General features: G+C 35.6%; 1 protein-coding gene across 5 annotated transcripts in view; it reads left to right on the top strand.

Moving 5' to 3' along the window:
* SLCO1C1 (solute carrier organic anion transporter family member 1C1) overlaps nt 1-24,294 on the top strand; it is a 74,101-nt gene extending 49,807 nt beyond the window's left edge. For 4 of the 5 annotated variants that reach the window (XM_040488745.1, XM_040488744.1, XM_040488740.1 and 1 more), the window contains 6 exons: nt 5,516-5,711; nt 9,735-9,900; nt 12,761-12,945; nt 15,185-15,249; nt 18,927-19,044; nt 20,573-24,294. In XM_040488745.1, the coding sequence (XP_040344679.1) occupies nt 5,516-5,711; nt 9,735-9,900; nt 12,761-12,945; nt 15,185-15,249; nt 18,927-19,044; nt 20,573-20,795 (953 nt within the window). In that variant the 3' untranslated portion in view covers nt 20,796-24,294. The remainder of the gene's footprint in view (nt 1-5,515; nt 5,712-9,734; nt 9,901-12,760; nt 12,946-15,184; nt 15,250-18,926; nt 19,045-20,572) is intronic. The other variant, XM_040488743.1, reaches the window with a different exon arrangement.
* Nucleotides 24,295-24,614: the final 320 nt, after the last annotated feature.

Genomic DNA, 24,614 nt, shown 5'->3' with positions numbered 1-24,614 from the left:
CACCCACCCTCTCCTCCCTCCCATCCCCCATCAACCCTCAGTTTGCTCTCAGTTCTCAACAGTTTCTTATGCTTTGGCTCTCTCCCACTCTAACCTCTTTTTTTTTTTTCCCTTCCCCTCCCCCATGGGTTCCTGTCAAGTTTCTCAGGATCCACATAAGAGTGAAACCATATGGTATCTGTCTTTCTCTGAATGGCTTATTTCACTTAGCATCACACTCTCCAGTTCCATCCACGTTGCTACAAAAGGCCATATTTCATTTTTTCTCATTGCCACGTAGTATTCCATAGTGTATATAAACCACAATTTCTTTATCCATTCATCAGTTGATGGACATTTAGGCTCTTTCCATAATTTGGCTATTGTTGAGAGTGCTGCTATGAACATTGGGGTACAAGTGCCCCTATGCATCAGTACTCCTGTGTCCCTTGGATAAATTCCTAGCAGTGCTATCGCTGGGTCATAGGGTAGGTCTATTTTTAATTTTCTGAGGAACCTCCACACTGCTTTCCAGAGCGGCTGCACCAATTTGCATTCCCACCAACAGTGCAAGAGGGTTCCCGTTTCTCCACATCCTCTCCAGCATCTATAGTCTCCTGATTTGTTCATTTTGGCCACTCTGACTGGCGTGAGGTGATATCTGAGTGTGGTTTTGATTTGTATTTCCCTGATAAGGAGCGACGTTGAACATCTTTTCATGTGCCTGTTGGCCATCCGGATGTCTTCGTAGTGTCTAATGATTTCAATCATCGTAGCTAGGATTCTTTCCTGAGTGCATTTTGGTTTCACATTAGTTAAGGGTCAGTGTGTAAGTTAGTCGACATCCTTAACACCTACTTTGATTATCTGTAGAATGGTAAAAATAAAAGCATCATTAGTTTAAAATAGCAGTGAAATAAGACATATAGAATACATTGTAAATGTACATAGCTGTCATTCAGTAAATATTGTTTTTTCACTTTCTCTTCTTCTATCCTATTTCTCTCTCTCTTTCATTTTGTGAGGGGGTGGGGAGGCTACAAGGAATGATCCTTTGTGTGATAAAGTCAGGGAAAAGCACAAAGAAAGCACATTTCCCCTCTCCTCTCAGAGTAGGCATTTGACATGACATGGAGGAAATAATAAGCAGAAATTTTACTATGTGTTCAAAGGCCAGTTGTTACAATGACGATTTATTTTTGCTATACATGTTTTTACATATTGGCCATATTTAAAATTTAGAAATAATATTTTCTCAGGTTAACTACTTTAATTTTGCAAAGAAAATCAAAGAAAAATAGGCAACAAAATGTTTCAAATTCAGGGACTAGGAAGTATATGACAGAATAATGTTGCTTTTTCAAATGTGTAACTTTTTTTCCCATTGCTGTCTCCACTGGAAAAAGTTTAGATAGTGTAATTTTTCTCCTTTTATTTTTTTAAGCTTCTCCTATCACTGTTGAGTTATATGAAAATGATCTTATGTTTTGTTTTCTTTCTTATTACACAGATTGCAATGAGTCCTTTTTCTTAATTTCTTAAAGTTTTTAATTAAATCAGACAGTTTCTAGTGGACGTGATGCATTGACATTGACTATCATTGATAACAGTGATTATCATTCTCAATTCTTGGAGATGTTACACAGACAAATATGAAAAAATTATGATAATTATTTGGGGAACATTGCTTATACTAGAAAATATTAATTTATGTGGCTAATTTAGCATAGCAAATTAAATATGTGTTAAGATGTGTTCTATATGTAGGTCAAGTTATTTTAAAAATCTGTGAGATAATGGAAACTAATCTTACTTTGTGAGGAAAAAATACTTTTATTCTACTCAAGAAAGATGGCTATTTTTGCTTCTTTGTCTATACTAAATTGGCTATATGTGTGTGAAAAGTCCCGTAAATTTTTCCTTGTATTTCCCCCTGTAAAATTGAAACCTTAATATTTATATCTTCTAACATTAGAGTAATATAGTGAGGTCCATTACATATTACAGAATTTTACTTCACCAGAAGAGAAGCTCTAAAACATTCCAAAGTACTATTATTGTTATAGCCCATTACTATTCATCTTAATGGCTAAGCCTATCATATATTTGTGTGAGAATCAGAGTTTCCAATTTATATTGTAACTGTAGCTGACCATCTTAAAGCATTTTACACAAGTCTAATAACTCTTGTTTGGGACAGTCACAAAGAATAAGGTCTTCAACATGAATGAGTGTAGTGAAATAGCAGTAACAAATTTGCTCTTAAATTTCTCCTAGCTTTCCTGTTATTTGAGTAAATATATGAAATTCAAGATAAATGCATAAAAAATTGAAGCAAATTGTGGATGCTAGTGTAAATTACAACTAATATTTCCACTTGGAATATTTAGATGGTAAACGTTTTAAGATCAACACATTTTATGGTGTGAATAGCGAGGAAAGTGTGTAATGAAGAAATCAGAGTGAAATTTCTACCTCATTAAATGACTTTAAAGTGCCTGAAATCAAAGTAAAGAAACTTTGGGAGGCAAGTAGCACATTTCATTTAATGTTCAGGAAATTTGTTGTACACTCAACTTGGCCCAGCATAGATAGCTTACAGATCCTACGGAATTTGAAAGGGAGAATCAAGCTGACAGTATATTTGAAATGTACTACTACCATTTAACAGAATGATGTTAAAATTCCATTATCTTAAAATAGAGTAAACTATCCAGGAGAAATGTTATACTTGAATAAACTTAACTAAAGTTTGTCATTCGGCACTTTTTTAAGGAAAATTACAAGGAGCACAGTATATGATGGTGAGCACAGTTCTTGCCTTGAAGGTGAGATTGGAGGGGAAGGAGTGCAAACCAGGCAAGCTAACAGGTAATTGTTGATAAGGATCAAGACTGCTGCCTATGGGACTCAGCAGAAGGGCCACAGGCAGAGGGAGGAAAGGAGATTCTGATGATCAACTTGAGTACCCTGATGCTAGATACGTCCCTGAAGGCACCATATGGCTGGCGGATGCTGTGATAAATCTCTAATGAGGAGAAGCCCAGAGTACTCTGGGAAAACAAACCTAATCTTGGAGTTCGAAAAATATTCTCTAGCACAAGGTGCCAATACCTAAATCAAGAGCAAAAGGATAAGGAGGTGTTAAAAGACAAAAATATGGGAACTGGGGTGGGGTTTTGAAAGAACATTGTATCAGATGAAGCAGATATCGCTTTAAGAAAGGCCTGGAGGCAAGAGAACACATAAAACTTTCTGGAAGTTTTAAGAGAACACAAGCCTCTTAAAGGAGGTCAGTCAAGAGAGGATATCCCTGATATTTAACATTCTGTACTGTGGGAACAATGCAATTAGCATAATCCCATTTTGGTTCTCAGGCTCTTCTAGGCCAGATCAGGGTGGGGAAAAGTCAGTGGAAACCAACAGAGCATGAAGCTACAAAACAAAGGGTGTCCTTTGTGCTGTGATGCCTTATGTCCCAGATTTGATTGGTACCTTACAAAACAAATGAAATTCTAAGCACGTTCTCTGAAGGTCTCAATTTAGAGTCTATTTTTCAGATGATATTTTTAAAAAAATGTTTATTTATTTACTTTTAGAGAGACAGAGCACATGCAAGTGGTGGGGTAGAGGCAGAGAGAGGAGAGAGAATCCCAAGTAGGCTCTGCACTGGCAGGGGAAGCCCAACATGGGCTCAATCTCACCGTGAGATCATGACCTGAGCCAGAATCAAGTCGGATGGTTACCGGACTGAGCTACCCAGGCGTCTACAGAAGATATATTTTTTTTATAAACTACTTTTGGAGGGATAGAATTGAGAGAGTGGACTCTGCCCTTTTTCTGTAAGTCTTGGATCTATGAGAGGGTGATTCAAAGTCAAGAACTATGAATATGTGTGTGTAAAAGTAGGGACTTAAATGATACACATCAAATCCATGGCAGTGCTTAGTTCTTAAGAAGGAAGATGGAATCTGGAACAGAGAAAGAATGTGTTTTATATATCTTCATATTTAAAAATCAGAAAAATTGGGAGAAAATATTAGCATTTAATTTGAGTCATGAGAACTCAAGTTTGTTATATTATCTCCCATTATCTTCTCTCTTTTTTAAAATAAATAATAATCAGGTTCCTCTTAGTTGATGTTTGGCTCTTTAGGGGCCCCATATACATTCATCTCTGCCACTTTTCATAGCCACAAACCTCAGGTTAGTTGAGAAAGCAAAAACTATCACCTCCTCTTTTTTTTTATTTCACTAATTTTGTGATTATGCCCCCTTCGAGGTGAGTTGATTTCTAATGTGACCATATTAATGTTACCGTTCCAATTTAAAAATCCAACCAAGTCATCAAAGAGCCTCTTTCCCCACCTTTTCTAATACAGACATGTTCCAATCTACCCACCCATCCCAGTATTTTCATCTTTGTGAATCTGATAGCTTGAAATGCTAATAATAACTTAATTGAATGATATTTTTGTGCCATATATTGTGCTAGGAAGTTTCGATGTTATTCAGTCACCTCAGCACTATTATTTGCTCCATATGATAGGTAAGGAGACAGATTTATAGAAATTCAGAGTATCACCTGCAGTTGCACAACTATTAAGATGTGTGACTGAGATCCAAACCCAGCCGGTTAGGTCTCCAGAGTCCAAGCTCTCAACCACTTTGTTAGACCTCTTCCTGGTATTGTTTTAAAATTACATTTATTTGATTACTAGTGAGGCTGCACATTTGTTTATCAAGAATCCTGTCTCCCAAATGCTTAAAGACAGTATAACGTAGTGATTAAAAGCAGGGGATTTAACATTAGATTCTATCTTGTCAAATCTGGTTTTAACACTTACTAACCATGACCATAAGTAAATTGCTGTCTGAAGTGAAATTAACAATATAGCTACCTAGGGTTGTGGTAAAGGGTAAATGTGAGAGATATATCAGATGCTTACCTGAGTGACTGGTACATCATAAGCAAATAATAAATATAAAAGTAGTCTATTAATACATTGTTATTGTTGTTTTTTTGTGGTGGTTGTTAAGGATACCAGACTAAGCAGACAAGAGTGTTAATAAAAATAAATTTTGTTTGGGCCAGAAAAAAGAACGAACACTGTTTCTTTGTTCCCTAAATTCCACATGCCTATTAGTCTTTTACACATAACCTTAAAGAACATTAACTTCACCCAGTTGCCCTTTGATTGAACATGTCAATCCTGGGATTAGACCAGAAAGACATTGACTCATTGACTAACTCATTGTTTGTTGATTTTGGACTCTGTGCTAGACACTGTTTTAGGCAGACCTCTGAGACTCTGTTGGGCTATCCTTAATCTGTAACCTAGACATTCATCAAAATCTCTTGATATGTCAATAGACAATAGTGAATGAATATTTCTATAACTTAAAGTGACCAACTAGTCTAACAATTTGTCAGGAAGTATTATAATTTTGTATAATCCCTTAGAAAGTTTATGTCAGTGTACTCAGATTTCTTTTAGAGATTCACAAAATGACATATATATTTTTTATTCCTCAGGGCTCATCAATATACCTGCAGTGGCCCTTGGAATATTCTCTGGGGGAATAGTTATGAAAAAATTCAGAATCAGTCTGTATGGAGCTGCAAAACTCTACTTGGGATCATCTGTTCTTGGGTACCTCCTATTCCTTTCCCTGTTTGCACTGGGCTGTGAAAATTCTGATGTGGCAGGACTAACTATTTCCTACCAAGGGTATGTTCACTCATTAAGTTATCTGAGGACATTGGCTTGTTTAATCAAGTTATTGATAGAATTTCAAAATAAGATAATTTGATTTTAAGCATCCTAACTATGAGAAGGAAATTATTGTTTTATTGTGAAATAGCTGACTGTACTTTGACATGGAAACTGTTATTGTCACCAAAATCTGTCATCTCCTTTGAATTTGGTTGTCAAAGAGAAATTATTGAAAATACTAAATCTACATCTTACTTTAGGGAAGCAACCTAATAGTGGAAAATACAGACCTTGAATTTTGCCTCTGCCCATTATTAGTGAAGTGACATTGTATAGATCATTTAATCTAATCAAGTCTCAAATTTTTAAATAAGAATTATAGCTACCTTATAAAATTTTGTAAGCCTTAAGCAAGATAATATACACGGAAGTGATTAGTACTTGCCTGGCACAAAATCAGTGCGCCATTTGTGAACAATTTTTTTTTTCTTTGAACACTTGGATAACTGGAAAGGTCTCTGTGACACTTTTTGTTCTCTCTGTTATACTCAAATCATGTGAAGTTTCAGGAAGGAATGCTATTCCTCAGCCCAGTAACCCACACAACAGCTCTCTTTAGCTCTTTGCAGTTGGTCAAGGGAATATTTATTATGCTCTCAAACCTATGCCATCTTATGTAAGGTAGATGATTAATTTTCTTAGTTTCCAGGGTCTATCACTCCTAATACAAAGCTGGATCTTGAAGAAACTACTCTGTCTTTTCCTTTCAAGAGTCCTTGATCTCTCTCTGCCTCTGAACATGAGTTCCCAGAGGTAGCTCTCTTCATTCTTCCACCTAATTATGCATTTTCTAGTAAAAAAAAAAGTTATTAAGCCGCTACTATGTGCCAAGCCTATCACTGTGACTGCACTGCCTGACTGCCTGAAACTCTGCTGATCTAATGTTCTGTCTTCTGCTAGTTCAGGTGCCTCTTATTTACTGCTTGCTCTCCAGCTTTCTTCCTATACCTCCTTCCAAGCTCACCTATCTGTCTTGTTTCCATATTCCAGTCTCCAGCACCTTCATTAACCTGGTTTCTCCTGCTGTTAAGTAAACATCAAGTACACTTTTCACCATCTAAAATGTCCAGGAAAATTAGTGACTGCCAAGTTTATATACCATTGCTCCTGGGAGTTACCGCAGTAATGTTAGACTTAACTGAGTGTAGCATTGACTTGGTAATAGTCAGCAATGTAGATTAAGGACATTAATTATCAATAGGAATTGCAAGAAGATTATAAAGAGAGTAGAAGCTCTGTGTTATCTTTAACTGTCCCTATAATCCTAATGGTAGATGGACAGTGGTAAAGTACTTTGTATTTTGCAATTTACAAAACAGCATAACTTTCATTATCTCACTTGTATCCTCAGAGCATCTTTATGAGGTAAGTTTTGTTATCCTCGTTTAAAGGAAAATGTGTTTAGAAAGGTCAATTATCTCGTCAACATATAATATTCTGTCTACCGCATCATGCTGTCTTGAAGCCAGAAGCAAACACATAAACAGTCACTAACTTTTGAAGTTCAAATTAAAAGTATACCCACAAAATAAATGATTAAATATTTTTAAACAAAGAAAAGATAATATATTCATTGCATGAGTACTAGCCCTTGAAAGCAGTCACCTTGAAAGACAATAACTACATTGCAATAATGCTATCATTGTTAAAACATTCTAAAACTCCTCTTTTGCAATTGCTTTCCATATATTTCAGAATATTCTCAGTAATGGCAAAGATTTAACCTTACAAGTAGCTTTGCTATTGGAAGCTGCCAAAAGCAATGGCAGCGTACCATGAAAAAGCTCTTCCAACCAGCATGACTATTTTGAAAGAAAAATCTCATTCGAGTATAAGCATTCTGACTTATTTGATTAAACTTATCTTAAAATTTTAAATAACAACACTGTAAGCACATCCTTTGTAAAATATGCAACTAATTTCCACTACAAGATTGTCCTAGATGATAAATGTAACTTACGTTTAGTAGATAACATGATTGGCCTTATAAGATACAACATGCTCCCCAGGGATTATCCTCAGTTGCTTTGTTCCACAAGGCTGTTTTGATTCTGGACACTCAACAGGAACCTTGTAGACAGCTTTAGATGTGGTAATGGAAGAAACTTTTCTTCTGTAATATTGAGAGTAAGTTTGATGTTATACCAGAATTTGGAATCCAGAGGCTTGGAAGAGTTCTCATTTTGAAGTTTGTCACTAATAAACATTGTGAAATCGAGCCAATAATCTGCCCACTTTGGACCTGACTTTCCTGATCTACCAAATGAGAAGTTGACCTAGATCTCCCCCAAAACTCTTTCAGCACCAGACTTCTGAGACCTTAGTCCTACAATATCCATAGTGGCCTGATTCTAAGATTTCAAGGCATTTATTTATACTGTTAGATACTACCAACAGTCTCAATTAATTTAACGATTAGCGCCTTATGGAAGAGAATGGTTGAAATATTCCTACAAGATTTCTCAGGAAGCCTGTTTATACCCTTTTATTCTGTCCGAAGACATCTCAGAGGCTTTCGTTTTTATGTTTGAGGTAACCACATGCATAGGAGTTCTACCAGATGGAATATTCCATCAGTTACGAAATTATAATTGCAATCATTATATGAAATACCTCTTAGAAGGAGGGGCCAAAATGACTGATTTTTCCCCTCCAAAATAGAATAGCATTTTACTTCGACTTACCAGAAATCTGGTTTCTTAACAGAATATATCCCAAATTGTTCTTAGTGCTGGAGATACAGGAATTAATAGAAACAAACAGTTCCTGCCCCCACTCAGTATACATGATAGTGTATGTGGGGTTTTTGTTGTTGTTTTTTTTGGTTTTAAGTCTCTGAAATACTTCAGGGAAAAAATGAGAGGAGAATAAGCAAATAAATAGATTCAAAACAAGAGAGAAAAAGCAAAGAATGATGGAGTGCCAAGGGATGAAAAATAAGGTACAGGTAGAAGAGAAATACCATTGCATAAGTACCCCCTCAGAAGAATAAAGGAATATGAAAAGAGCAAGGAGAATAAGAGTAGAAGGGTTAGGTAATTCAGGTGAGAGGAAGAAATAGATGTGAAAGAGAAGGAATACTGGGAGAGTTAAAAGGGGAAGGTAAGACAGAATGACAGAGAGGGAGAGAAAAGAGAGAAGACAATCAAAATTATGTAAAGGGAGCGATTAAAACAAAAAGCCAGCTCCTTAAGGGCATATATTCTCATTCATATTTGTAACTCTCTTCTCTCTTCCCCAAGCTAGCACTTAGAAGGCTTCCACAAAATTTTTGAACACATGAACAAATGAATGGGTAAGTCATTGAAAAAGCATGTGCAAGAGAGTTAGAAAGAATGCCTTAAGATATGGATGAGCTACGTAGTGTGGGAGATTATGAAAGAGAAAAAGAGAGTAAAGTTAGATGAACTGGCAATACATTTATTAGACAGACAAATAGGATATGTAGCTCTCCAAACCAAGGTCTGTTGAAATAATGTTGACTGCTTGATTGTTTTTTTTTCTTTCACCACACTATCAGCAATGTCCATTCTACTGATGCTTAGACAACAATTCTGAAGGAAATTTACACACATGCACGCATGTACATGCATACACTACTTGCAGTGCATTTCAGTAATGTCATAAATCACTCTAGAAGTTTATTTCTTTTCTGCCTTGTTAGCCATCTTCCTACATCTTTGCATAGGAATATATGAGAAGGTCCTAGACACTGTCAATTTTAGTAAAAACCATAAACCCGGAACTGGATATTATGTGAAGTTGTAAACTTCTAAAGATAACTTTCAAGAGAAAGCTGCTTAAAAGTAGACTCACATCTAATCATCAGAAGCTGGCATTTCCGATGACAGTTGTGTTTCCAAAAGGCAAACTCTGTTGGCAGTGCCATTTATATCATTCAAGAACATTGATTTTTGAAAATATTAGGGTGCTGCCTGCTTAAGAGGTAATATTTTATACTGTTACATTTCTTTTCAGAACCAAACCTGTCTCTTATCATGAACGAGCTCTCTTTTCAGATTGCAACTCAAGATGCAAATGTTCAGAGACAAAATGGGAACCTGTGTGTGGCGACAATGGAATCACATATGCATCGGCATGTCTCGCTGGCTGTCAGACCTCCACCAGGAATGGACAAACTATGGTAAGAAAACCCTAATGTGTGTGCTTGTGATGCCTGCGACAATACATAACCACACAGCTCTGCAGGGGCTCAGGGACAAACCCAGAAGCAGACTACACTTATAGCAGACCTGGCTCTTACTCTACCCTTGTTCTTTTGTATGGAGACAGGAAACATCACCGTTGCTAGTGGACTAGAGTTGTTGAAAGAATTAGGATAAGAATTAGAATCGTGAAACATGTTGGAAGAGCCTTGCAATGATGTAGGCTAGTTCTCTCATTTTGCTTATGAGGAATCTTAGCCTCAAATGAGAAAGTCTTGGTCATCAGATCATATGATAAGGTCTGCATTGGGATCCATGTTTCCTGACCTCAAAACCAGTGGTCCTTGGAGGTTTTAGGGAGAGGACAAATAGAGGTCAGTGTTAGAAAGTCTAGTCCAAGAGGTCTAAATCCAGGGATCACAAATTGAGGAGATTGATGATTCCAAACACTCTGCCTGAGAAATCAAGCTGATGTGTGTAATAATGAAGAGAGTAGGGGGCTCGAATGAAGGGGTTCTATAAGACGGATGAGGGAGTTGAGGTTGGAAATAAATATAAGAAATCAGTTGTGAAGGATATTAAGTACTTAAAGCATTAAGACTCTTTTTCCAATCACACCTTTATGTTTCTGCCCCAAACATAGACTCTTCCTTAGTACAAACATGTACTCTCTGTATATATGGCTAGGGGTCAGACTGCTGTCTACTTGTGCTGATGAAATCTGCCTGTATTTGACAGTCCTGGAGGGCTGAAAATTAACCCACATGTCTATTTGCATATGCTTATCAACTAGATAAGAATGCTTAGGCAAAGACATCTGTAGGCACAGAGTAACATGTTGATTTTCTCTGTTTATTGTTATTTTGACATTTTATTCAGAACATGAAGGATTGGCCTCTAGCAACAGTAAATAGGACTACTTATCCATCTGAAATCTGAGCGTTTTTTTACTTCCTCTTCCCTTCCCTCTCTCCTTTCTCCCTCCCTCCCTTCCTCTCTCTCTCTCTCTCTCTTTCTCTCTCTCTCCCTCCCCCTTTCTCCCTTTTCTTCCTTTCTTTCATTCTTTCTTTCTTCTCTTTCTCTCTTTCCCATCCTCCTCCTCCTTCTTGTCTTTCAGCTACTACTTTTTTGTCCAAACTGCTTGGAAGTTTTCCTTGACTAGAACTTCCACTTATTGAAGGCATTCATGCCAGAAACTAAGAAAGGTGCTTAAAAAAATGGATTTAAATATCATGGTCTTCAAGTAATTGGGTATTACTTTACTTTTTTTTCCATATGTGAGAACTGAGGCACTGAGATGCCTAAACTCGCATATCTTGTATGAAGCAGAGTCAAAGTTCAGAAGCCTTTTACCTGGCATTAAAAAAAAAAAAAAATTCAATGTTGCTACTCTTCCTTGAAAAGGAAAAGCCAACTTTATTTCATTGTTTATCTAAAAATTCACAAACTCTTTTGTTTTTTGTTTTTTAATTTTTAATGTTTATTTTTTGAGAGAGAGAGAGAGGTAGAGAGAGAGAGAATGATCAGGGGAGGGGCAGAGAGGGAGGGAGACACAGAATCCGAAGCAGGCTCCAGGCTCTGAGCTGTCAGCACAGAGCCGATCATGGGGCTCGAACCCACGAACTATGAGATCATAACCTGAGCTGAAGTCGGACGCTCAACCGACTGAGCCACCCAGGCGCCCCATCACAAACTCTTTTGTGATAAAAGTGACAACTCATAATATATACACATTTATACATGAAATTTACAAAAATAAACTAATAGGGATTATAAAAGTTGCCTTTATGTCCAAGATTTAGTTGAGGTTTATTTTTTCAGGTTTTTCCCCCCTGGTAACCATTATAAAGTCCTGTCTTCAAATTGTGCCCATTTATTTAACAAAGTTTTATTGAGTGCCTGAGGACCCGTTTTAGGTCCTCACGTACAGTGTACATGTACCATGATGAGAAAGCAGACAATTTCTGCCAGAGGTTTCATTCTAGTGGGGGTATATGATTTAAAAATAAATGATTATATAATATTCTAATGGGTAGTGATAAGCACTGTAAAGAAAAGATAGAATAAAGGATGGAGAGATGGGGATAGTCTTTTGAATGGGTAGTCATGGAAGCCCTCTCTAATGAGCAGAGACCTGAGGTATGTGTGCCAACCTTATAGCTATCTGGCAAAGCTTCCCAGCAGAGAAAACAGCAAGGCTATGAGACGTGGGTAAACTTGCCATGGTTGAGGGTTTGCAAGGACACAGTGGAAGCCCATTTGTGTGGCTGAAACAGAGGAAGAGGGGGAAGATCATTGAAGAGTGAGGTTAGAGCAGAATCCATGATAGTGTGTAAGCCACTATGATTTTGGATTTTATACAACAAGTGTGATGAGAAGCTATTGGAAAGCTGAGAATAGTGACTGCCATTTTTAAAGGCTCACTTTGGTTACTATGTGGGTAACAGATGATAGCTGGATAAGAGTGGATGTAAGTTGAGTGTAAAGAGATCATTGCAATAACCAAGACAAGAAATAATGGTGGCCTAGACTTGGAAGTGGCAGAGAAAGAGATAAGGTATGATTGGATTTACTAGGACTTACTGAGAGATTGTTCTGTGATGTCACTAGTTTGAAGACCAACCACCTTCTGTTTGGATTAAAAAAAAAAAAAAAAGTTATCTATATAGATTTTACTTTGCTTGATATACTCTAACACCAAGAAGTAAAAGAATATTTACCTTATTGTTTATATAATACATATATATTATACTGTGAGGTCTTTTAAAATGGATACTTATCTTCAACTTTATTCAAATGTTAACTCAATAACTGGGACTCTTTTCTGTTGTGTTACAGATGTTTTATAACTGCACCTGTGTGGGAATTGCAGCTTCAAAGTCAGGAAATTCCTCAGGCGTGATGGGCAGGTGTCAAAAAGATAATGGATGTCCCAAAATGTTTCTGTATTTCCTTGTAATTTCAGTCATCACATCCTATACTTTATCCCTAGGTGGCATACCTGGATACATATTGCTTCTAAGGTGAACACTAATTTCCCTGCCCCAATTTTAATTTTTTTTTCTTCAACGTTTATTTATTTTTGGGACAGAGAGAGACAGAGCATGAACGGGGGAGGGGCAGAGAGAGAGGGAGACACAGAATCAGAAACAGGCTCCAGGCTCTGAGCCATCAGCCCAGAGCCTGACGCGGGGCTCGAACTCACAGACCGCGAGATCGTGACCTGGCTGAAGTCGGACGCTTAACTGACTGCGCCACCCAGGCGCCCCCCCGCCCCAATTTTAATATAATACTATAATCATCTAGAGGATTGATTTCAAATTCTGATCTATGGAATTATGATTCCTTATAGCTCTTTTAGGGAACTTGTCCCACATCCTTGTTCTAGTTTTATCCTTTTCCCACTTTGGGCTTTTATGTAAATATATGGTTGAAGTTTTTCTAGTTAAAATTTTTCAGATCAATTTTTCAGATCAGAGCGATGTCAGTGCCTACATCACTGTAGCTACTTAAAAACAGTATGCTATTTCTAATGGTGGCAGTAATATTAACCAGTGTAGACCAAGTGTGTGTGTGTGTCTGTGTGTATGTGTGTTTAAGATTTTATTTTTAAGTAATCTCTTTACCCAATTGTGGGGCTCGAACTTACAACCCTGAGATCAAGAGTTGCATGCTTTACCAACGAAGCCAACCAGGTGCCCCTAAACTAAACCTGTTTTAGATTAAACATGGTTTCACTGAATTATTGGTGATAAAATTTTTAAATACTTTAAAGATTCATTTAATACCACAGTGTTTCACATTTATTATTTTAATCTGTAAGGTTATTTTTCTTGTTCTGACTGGAATTATCTGTGTGTGGGGGGAGGAGGTGTTCATGATTTTTTAATCAATTTTCTCTAATTCATGAATATATGTTAATGACCCCAAGGGTTTTTGCTTATAAAACACTAAAATAATTTTTTTTTAATTTTTTTTAACGTTTATTTATTTTTGAGACAGAGAGAGACAGAGCATGAACGGGGAAGGGTCAGAGAGAGGGAGACACAGAATCCGAAACAGGCTCCAGGCTCTGAGCTGTCAGCACAGAGCCCGACGCGGGGCTCAAACTCACGGACCGCGAGATCATGACCTGAGCCGAAGTCGGCCGCTTAACCGACTGAGCCACCCAGGCGCCCCACTAAAATAATTTTTAAAACTGTGCACCACTTTTGCACATTAAGTGGACATCTAAAAATTTATCATAAGTTTAATATAATTAAGTATTGATTTCTAGTATATTATAAATATTTACATTTACAAATATAATTATTTTATTTATTTTATCTTAAAGTATACTTATTTTGAGAGAGAACACTAGTGAGGGAGGGTCAGAGAGAGAGGCAGAGAACCCAAGCAGGCTTCACGCTGTCAGCACAGAGCCCAGTAAGGGTCTCCATCTCATGAACGATGAGATCATGACCTTGCCCAAATCAGAAGTTAGACACTTAACCAACTGAGTCACCCATGCACCCCCAAAAATATGATGATTTCAATGTAGATCACTCTTTTAAATGTAATTAGTGAGAATCTAGAAAAAAGATTAGATAACTAATATCATCTAACTTTAAATTATACAAAAAATCTTTTACAGTAAATATCTTACATATTTCTTCTCCTTGTGCTTATATCTTCATTCAACTTCCCTACAGGCTTCTCATCTGTTGTAATACAATTTATTTTTGAATATTTTTTATTGATTCTCCTATCATAGAGCTCTGTTAAAAAAGTGTATAAATTCAAACTTTAAAATACTAGTTTCATAACTAGTATGGTCATTGATAAATTTTTTATTATGAAATTAGCCTTGCAAATATTACTATTATACAATTAATCAAAATAACCTAAAAATATTACAAATATTGATAAAATTGTTAAACATAAAACATCAAATTTATTGGAAACCAATCTTATGAGATGGATTAGGTGATTTTTAAACTAAGTCATAATATTAAAGGATGAATATTATATTATTCTAAAATTAACTTAATCAAAAGTATTATATACATCTTTAATTTCCCACAGTATATTATAGAAATTGATTAGGAAAGATAAAAAATAGAACCTGACATCCACAAATATGTTCTTCACAAAAGGGCTTAAGGAGAACCTGAATAATTGTGTTTTCAAATGGGAGCATGATTTAGAAAGCATTGCCCCAGAATTCTCAGACCAGAATTGTTCTTCACTATATTTTTTTTATAGTGCTTTTGTTGTTTTTAGGTGCATTAAGCCACAACTTAAGTCTTTTGCCCTGGGAATCTACACCTTGGCAATAAGAGTTCTTGGTAAGTATAATTTATGTTTTAATTATGATAGCCATGATAAATGTATTTTGAATACCTCTCTATGTATTTTTATAGAATTATCATGCATAACTATATAATATAGGTGGTTAGATGCATATCATTTTTCCTTCCTTCCTTCCTTCCTTCCTTCCTTCCTTCCTTCCTTCCTTCCTTTATTCTCTCCCATCCTTTGTTCTGTAAATATTTCTTGAGAGCCAATGCTCTGCCCATGGTATAATAAAGGGATTTTGTGAAATTAGTGACATTTTTCGTTTAATAATCTTGTCTCTTCCAGCATTGGTCTATTGTCAAAAAGTTTATTCTTATTATAAAAAAGCCCTCTGAGAATAAAGGAAGATATGAATCAGTAAGAAAGGCTGAAGCTTTAATATATTTTTTTTTCAGTTATTAAAATTGAAGGAATTCTTTTGAGCTACTCTCAATGCTAGGATGTATCATTTGTTAGAAATATCAGTTCATTCATGCAATCAAAAAACTATGGCTTTGAGTTACAATTTTCTAAATGTAATTGGAATGTTTTTTACTAGCTAGAAGATTTTTCAATATGCATTTAAGTTAAAGTCCATAGAAAATAGAGTTAATGAGTCAGATAAATTTTCTATCTGTACAAAGTTTATATTCTAAAGAAGAAAGTGAAACAATCATAAATATTCCTCTGTAATTTAACAGAAAAGAAATACTAGAGAGAAAAATAAACTCAGATCTTTAAAAAATCTGAAAATAAATAGATCTTGATATGAAATGGGTATATATGAAGATGCAGTATGGCTGCAATATGAAGATGCCATCATGGCTGGCTTTAATTCTATGACCTAAAAACAAAGATTACCTTGAAAAATGTCAGATTATTGAGCCTGAAGTATGTCCCTAGCTGGAATTGGTTTCTATATCTACCTCCCTTTGGAAATGTAATGTAACCTACACTGTGCAAAAGATTTCTACTGGCTGGCTAAGTAGAGCATGTGGCTCTTGATCTCAGGGTCATGAGTTCAAATGCCATGTTGGGCATGGAGTCTACTTAAAAAATAAATAAATAAAAATAAAGTATAAAAAAAGAAATGATTCATAAAACTGATTTCATAAAAATATATTCAGTAAAACCTTGGTTTGAGAGCATAATTCGTTCCAGAAACATGCTTGTAATCCAAAGCATTTGTATATCAAAGCGAATTTCAAGAATCATTGGCTCAGTTGTGATCATGTGATGTTTGGCATCACATACTACTCAGATTGCAAGACATTGCTCATTTATCAAGTTAAAATTTATTACAAATGTTTGTTCATCTTGCAGAACACTCGCAGGACAAGTTGCTCTCAATCCAAGTTTTTACTGTACTTGAAAATGGCAAAAATATCATAAGCAAAGTCAAAAGGCAAATGATAAACTGGAAATATTTTTTTTTGCAATTTATGTAACAAAAAATTAATAAAATCTCTGTGATAAAGAGAGCCTCTAGGTGTTAAGAACAAAAGGACCAACACGCAAGTTGAAAAATGGGTAGAAGATATGAATAGCCATTTCATAGAAAAAAATGTAAATGCCTCATATATAAAAAAATGTCAAACTCTCCCATAATAAGGAGAGCACAAATTGAAATTGCACTGATATAATATTTTTTGCTTATCAGATTTGCAAATTACCAAATGTTGTTTGCAATGTATGGGAAAATAGGTACACTTAAACATTACTTTTGAGCACATGGTACCATTTCTCAATGGTCTCAACACTCAATGGAGGGTTATGTGGCAATAACTAACAAAATTACATATAGATATATCTTTTGACCTAGCAATCCCACTTGTAGTCATTGATGCCAAAAATATGCTAGCAAAACTATGAAATAAGTCAAAGGTTATGAATGTCTCATTGTGGCATTATGTGTAATAGCAAAACACAAAATAGCAGTCTAGTTGTCCATCAATATGAGATATTTAAATAAAGTATAGTGAACCCATATAATGGAATCCTATGGAGCTGTGAGGAAGAATGGGGAAAAAAATCTCTGTCTAATGTTAACAAGTAGATTAGTCAGTTCTAACTGCCATGACAGAATACGACAGACCGAAGGACTTAAACAACAGAAATTTATTTTCCCACGGTTCTGAAGGCTGGGAAGTCCAAAATGAAGGTGCCCACAGGCCTGGTCTTTGGTGAGATCTTTGAGACCTCTTTTCCTGGTTTATAATCAGCTGCCTTCTCACGGTGTCCTCACAAGCATCTTAGTCTGTGTACACATGGAGAGAGGGGGAGAGCTTTGGTATCTTTTCCTCTTCTGATTAGAACACCAGTCCTACTGAATTAAGTCCCTACTCTTATGGCTTCATTTAACCTTAATTATCTGCCTAATAACTCTATCCCCAAGTGCAGTCATATTAAGGGTAGGGCTTCAACATCTGAATTTTGGAGGGACATAATAGTCTATATACCAAAGGATACCCAGGATAGACTCTTAAGTGAAATGAAGTAAAATGTTGAACAATGTTCGTTGTATGATGCATTTGGTGTAAGAAGTATGGAAAAGTGGAAATATTATATGCATATGCAAATGTATTTGCTAATATTTAAAAAAAGAAACAAAGGAAGTATAAACTAAAAACATGATGATGATGATGGTGGTGGTGGTGACTGTAAGGGAAGAAAGGGAAAAAGAGAGGACAGGATGGAAAGTACAGTTTGTAAATGTAACTCTTCTTTATGTTTTAATTTGAAATTATGCAAAGGTTTTCTATAATTAAAAAACAATGGAAAGAAACTAAGACATTTTTCAAACAAACTGAAACTAGCTGTATATCATATAAGAGGGCATAACCATAAAGAAAAACATTTAGACTTAAAAGGACATGATCATTACCAAATCCACATAGCCCCACTACATTTTTGCAGTCTTATCTTTAATATTAACATTGGTATTGTTATGTTCAACTATTACATATTTTTAGATAAAACAGATGAGATGTTAATATAATTAGAATCAGTATTTTCAGCCCAATAGAAGGGTGATAAAAGCATAAAATAGTAAAACCCATTCTTAAGTAATGGGAAGATGACCAGGAAAAGTAAGGTACACAGGGGTTAGGTTTGTTATGGAGATTGATTGATTGATTGATTTTAATTTTTTTTTAACATTTATTTATTTTTGAGACAGAGAGAGACAGAGCATGAACAGGGGAGGGCAGAGAGAGAGGGAGACACAGAATCTGAAACAGGCTCCAGGCTCTGAGCTGTCAGCACAGAGCCCCACGCGGGGCTCGAACTCACAGACCGTGAGGTCATGACCTGAGCCGAAGTCGGACGCTTAACCGACCAAGCCACCCAGGTGCCCCTGTTATGGAGATTTAGCTGTACGCCTTCTCCTTTGCTAAAAGCCTCTTGGAATTAAGAATCATCCTTCTCTCCTTGGTACAGAGAAGGGGACCCTCTTACAAATGGAGATTTCTCTTGCGTTCTATCTTCAGGGCTTCTCCTGTGCCTTCTGTTTCTCAAAATAACCTTTATGCCAGAGGAAGATGATGAGGTGGCATATCCCGGTCTCCTATAGGTACCCTATTACCTCCAAAGCAGTATTTTTTTAGTTTGAAAGTAATTGGTTCCAGAGACTCATTCATTACAAAGATGTGTGTATATTTTTAGAAGCAATTATTTGTTTTCCACACAGCAGGAATCCCAGCTCCCGTGTATTTTGGAATTTTGATTGACACTTCATGCCTCAAATGGGGATTTAAAAGATGTGGAAGTAGAGGATCCTGTAGATTATATGATTCAAATGCTTTCAGGTACCGTATCATCCTCATTCCTGCATCTCACTGCTACTTTGCACAATGAAATTGGCAGTAAACATTCCTTATGTAGTTTCACTGCGGAATGATAATGTAACTAAGAGGTGTGTTCTATTTTATAGAATAATTTTATTATTCACTTGGCTAGACCTGTATTTGTCCCCATTCCTAATCTCGACTCCCATCTTAAATGAGTAATCATTTTTTTTTAAATTCACAAAAGATTCCAGAATACAATAGAATTTGGCAACTTTATGCGCACAAGTGGGTAATTCTCTGGAGCTCAGAAGCATTTAAATTTAGGTCACATTTTGGGTTCAATTCTATTCTTTTTTAAACTGAGCCAAACTGTCCCATTTACGTCAGATATAATCCCCCTGGGCAAGAGTTGGATTTGGCTCTAAATCTGTCTAGCTTTTATTGCCAAACTGATGTTCAATTATTCCAGTACTTGAGATGCATAAAAGTAAAAGGTTTTTTCTGTGTGTATGAGTGTGTATAGAGCTGAGGGGCATGGCTTTTTCACTATGGTATCATTCAGTTCAGTTCATCCAACACTTAGTCCCCTTATTGCTTAAAGCAATGCTTCAATGGCTTAAAAGCAGGAAGGATTTTTTTTTTTTTTTTTTTTAGATTTACAATCTGAGCATTTTCTGGAGAAATAAACTTGGTACTGAACTGTGTAAGTTGGAAGTTGGATGTGAATTGAGCCAACCATCTTAAATAAGTTTGTTTGATTTAATAGGCTTTGATGTTATGTGAGAAATTTATTTTGGTTTGAAAGGGACTTGATCTGTGAGTAGAATTCATGCTTTGCTCACATTTGCTAAGGCTGCATTCACTTTAACATAAAGACAATGTATTTCAATCAGAGACTGAGTATGTGTACAAGGTGACCAGAATAAATCATTTAACCTGTCCTGTTTTATGATAGAATGAAGAACTAAAGTCTTCTTATTGAAGAAAGTGAATCAAACCTCATTCTGCTCTACTAAGAGCTCTGATTCTCCCTTAACATTGCTCCTTTTTTTTTTTTTTTTTTTTTTTTTTTTTTTTTTTTTTTGTAGAAGTGCATCTGGGCAAGTTTCAAGGGTAGGGTAACCACATAATTTATTATTCAACCTGGACACTTTTGAGAGTGAAAGGGGCACTATTAAAAAGTACACTGGGATAACACCAGCATAAGCTAGGACTGTTCTGGACAAATAGGCATATGGTCACCTGGTTTAAGGAAATAATTTACAGAGAGGATGGAACTGATTATGTAATTAGTAGTAACTAAAATTATGGCATCACTAAGAGATGGCTTTATATTAGTACACTGTCTTCAGTAGTCTGCCCAATGTTCACAGAAAGCTCTTTTATAGCCACTGAATCTGCATTCTTAAGGAAAATCATCCTCATGATGGTTTCATTGGTAGATCGGTTTTATTGACATGATATTTATTGATTAACGTTGCCTTCCTTTCACACTTTAAAGTTGGATAGTTGCAATAATTGTGATTGAGCATCTCTCTTCTTTTAGACACATATATCTGGGACTAACTGTGATGCTGGGCACAGTGTCTATTTTCCTAAGTATTGCAGTACTTTTCACTTTAAAGAAAAATTGTGTTTCAAAACATAGAAGCTTCAGAACCAAGAGAGAAGGAACAATGGTGTCTACAACAATCAGGAAGGAAAACTGTACTACAGGTGATCATTTGCTACAACCCAACTACTGGCCAGGCAAGGAAACACAGCTTTAGAAAGATTACGACTTGAAGCCATGTTTTCTAATTTCTGGAAATTCTGCAAATAGATTTCAATCTAAAGGGTTTTAAAGTGTAATTTTTTTTCTCCTTTCAAAAGATGTCTTGGATTTTGACCCTAGGTATTAGATGACGTATCTGATAACAAATATAATTAAACATCTAACAGACAATGTAGATAATAAAGTTCATCTAAACCTTTTAATTCACTATATTATTTATATAAATTACTTATATTATTTACTCGTCCTGCTAAATTTTGCCTTGTGCCCATTGATATAGTAGCCGTATTTCTAGTAGAACAAGTGTCCTAATAGTCTAATGGCTGTGTGTAATTTCTAAACTGAGATACTTGTCAAGGGGGAGAGAATATTGTTAAAAAATTAAATTATATCTTGGCCTCCTTTAAATATGACCTTAATGCAGATGTTAGGATAGAGTCAGAACATGTAGAGAAAGATATTTTTAAGCTCTTCCTTTTTTTTTTTTTTTTTTTTTGGAATACAGTAATTGATACAGAAATGTATAGTGGCAAATAATCTTGGGGGATTAGAATTTTGGATTATTACCTATTCTACCATTCATTATATGTGCATTGTGTGTGATGCTTAAAGTGACCTTGGTGGTAAAGTAATAAAATTAATATTAACATGCTTTATTGTCCTTCTATAAATTTAGTGGATTAAAAATACTGGTAATATAATACTGTCCCAATTTGAATGTAAGCTGTTCCACTTGTATGCACGTGACGTGATCCTAAAACATATTTGAAAGTTGAATTTCTGAAAGTACAGTAGCCGTAGGTGTTATAACAGGAATGCAGACTGAGGGATTGAGTGATGGTGTGGTTCTTGGGTGCTCTAACTGGCACTCATCACAGGGCCTAATAGTTTCTGGGCAGGCTGCTGACACTGCTGCGGCCTGCCAGATAGCTCTCTGTTTCTGGACAACTGAATAAGTCAGGGCAGCCCTTTCCTCTTTGCGGGCTTCCTGGTGCTCCTCTGAGAAGATATAGTAGGCTCAGTGGTCCACCATCTTTAATCATCAGCTCTATTATGTACTATATTTTTCTATCTCCACCACAGCTGCATGAGGGGGGCTTGGGCCTCACAAGAAAAGCAGAATTAAGGTAGAGACCGCCCCAGTGGAATCTCGAAATTGTACTGCAATTATTAGCAGCCTATACAACAAGCAGAATGTGCAATCAGGAAACTCCCAAAAATAAGTTTTTTGAGGAGTTTCTTGGAGCCTATGTCCCAACAAGAAGGTCTAGCTCAAAAAGGTAATAGTCTTCAACAGTGGAAGGATAATATAGTACAAACAAAATAGTTTGCTGTCTTTTCATTTTTCCATTACATACCAATCCTGTAAGTATGAATAGAAAAAAAAAAAGATGGAAAGTTTAGGATGGAGAGAAGAGAAAATTTCCTTTAAGTGTATATTCATTTTGTCATTTTATTTGAATTAGTGATGCAAGATTTTCTCATATTTTACTATTTTTGAAAATGAAAATAGACGTTTTTTGTTTCAAGCATGCCTACATCAGACCTGCTGCTGATGTGCTAATGTGAGAGCAGGAATTCTTTTTTGTCATCTCAGTATCAATCTTACCCACAATAAATATTTACCAAGTTGGTGAGGGAGTATACTTGTCAAGAATTTGCTCTGTAGAGATATAATTAAAGTTCAAGCTCTTCATCCTGTCTCCCACATCCTCTTTATTTTTTTTAAACATTTGTAGCAATATCGTGAAAAATAATTTTTTTGCAAGTAAATCTGTAAACAGAATCTTATCCAATTTACTCTTGAGTAACTTGAAAAATGAATATTGGCATGAAAGTTGATTGAATGATCTTTTTTTGTTAATGTACTGTCAGTGAAAAGGAACCATATTTTTATGCATAGCCATTAATTCAACAAGTGGAATTCTGTATATGAAACTCAAAAATATGGCATATGATTTAGTATGATTTAGTGGGAATTGAATTTGCAAAGAGAAACCCTGATGATTTTAGATGAGTAAATTCATCTGACAGAAATAAGCAGGCTTTTTATGCCTCAAAAAGCACATGATTAATTTTTTTTTCTAACAAACCAAACTTCATTTCAGAGGTCAAATAAATTCCCTCAGTCCTAGGGCCAGACATTTGGAGGTCAAGCCTTGACTGACATGTGGGAATCTCACAGTTGCTCCATATTCAATGGGTCACTTTATTCTCTTATTCTCCAGCCTTTAGAAGTGGCCAGCACCTCAAATGAACATCTGATTCTCTATAATTTTCAGACAGGTCAATCTCCAGCTATGCCATTTTATAAATGGAGTGACTTAAATTGGATTAAATGACTTACCCAAGGTGGAGGGGACAAATTAATCCCGGGTTCCTCCAATACATCATGATGCCTCTAAAGCAGGTAATAAAAATGTTCTGAAATTCTTAAAAACTAGAAGAATTTTTGTCACAATTAGCATTTAAGAAATCTCCACTTACATATTACATATTTATATGCTCATACCTAAAGGAAGATTGAAAAAATAGATTGACTACAGCATATAATCGAGAATAATTTTAAAAACAACTATTAAGTTACTTTATCACTATTAAGTGTAATAATATTAAGCACTTTCCATATGTGTGCTGTGTGCTTTAGACACATTATCTCAATTTCAAATATCAAAATAACATTATGTGGTAGTTATAATTACTGATATTTTTAGAGGAAAAAAACTGAGGTTTAGTAAGTTTTAGTGACTTATTTAAAATCATCAAGTCCTAGTAGTTGGTTGAGCCAAGATTGAAATTGAGTTTTAGTAGTTTTGAACAGTCACATTATGCCTGTATTAATCTATATCCTAAATTGTCATCTTCCACTAACTCTGCTAAAAATGAAATTTGTACATCTACACATTTACATTAGAAAAGCTTTAACATACCAAAACAGGTACATCATTTAAAAAAAATCAAATAATACAGAAGGATTTAAAATGAAAAGTAACAGTCCTCCACCCCAACTTCACTTTTGTTCCTCAAAGGCAATTACTTCTAATTAGTTTGGGTTGTTGGTTTTTCAAAATAGTCACTTCCACATCTTTAAATAATACGTTTGTACCACTTTCTTGACTTACCAACTTTGGGCAATGTCTATTGACTGTCTGATAGATGAGGAGTTATGTCTCTCATTCCTTGTAATTAGTACTAGTGAGGTCACTATTCTGAGTTCCTTGAATGTCACATCAATACCTCCATTTCTTGTTCAATAAACATAAATCATATCATGTTTCCCCACTTTGTGCAGTGAAGACCTTGGAGCTTCCTCCCTTCCCTCGATGTCTCCAAACTCTCTTTATCTCCTTTCTGTTCCCTGTATTTTTATTTTAACTTGACAACATGTTTAATCAGCTCTGTAACCATTCCATCAGGAAAAGCCTGAATGGTTATGATTAAGCTCAATGCCATCTACTGTTGAAGACACAAAATCTCACAATTAGGAAAAAAGAGAGAAAAAGAATAACATATTTATTGAGGACCAACTATGATCAAGCATTAGAGGTACAATAACGTATTTAAGTGTTAATAATGAAGATGTAAAAAAATGTTATATGTTTGAAAAATTTTAGAATTTGCCGTTAATGATAATTCTCACACAAGTGCAGAACCTTTAAGATGTGATGATGTACATTGCTGATCTCTTCAAGAGGATGTGTAACTCAAACTCATTTGGCATTAAATCAACTTTTTGTTAACAAGTCTTGGGCCTAACTAGTTTTCTTCAATGCAATGTATTAAAAACACAATTTTATCCTCCTCCTTTTAATTT

This window comes from Herpailurus yagouaroundi, unplaced genomic scaffold, assembly GCF_014898765.1.
Source record: "Herpailurus yagouaroundi ecotype Mexico unplaced genomic scaffold, PumYag 166, whole genome shotgun sequence".
Taxonomy (NCBI): domain Eukaryota; kingdom Metazoa; phylum Chordata; class Mammalia; order Carnivora; family Felidae; genus Herpailurus; species Herpailurus yagouaroundi.
This window is presented reverse-complemented; position numbering and strand designations above follow the sequence as displayed.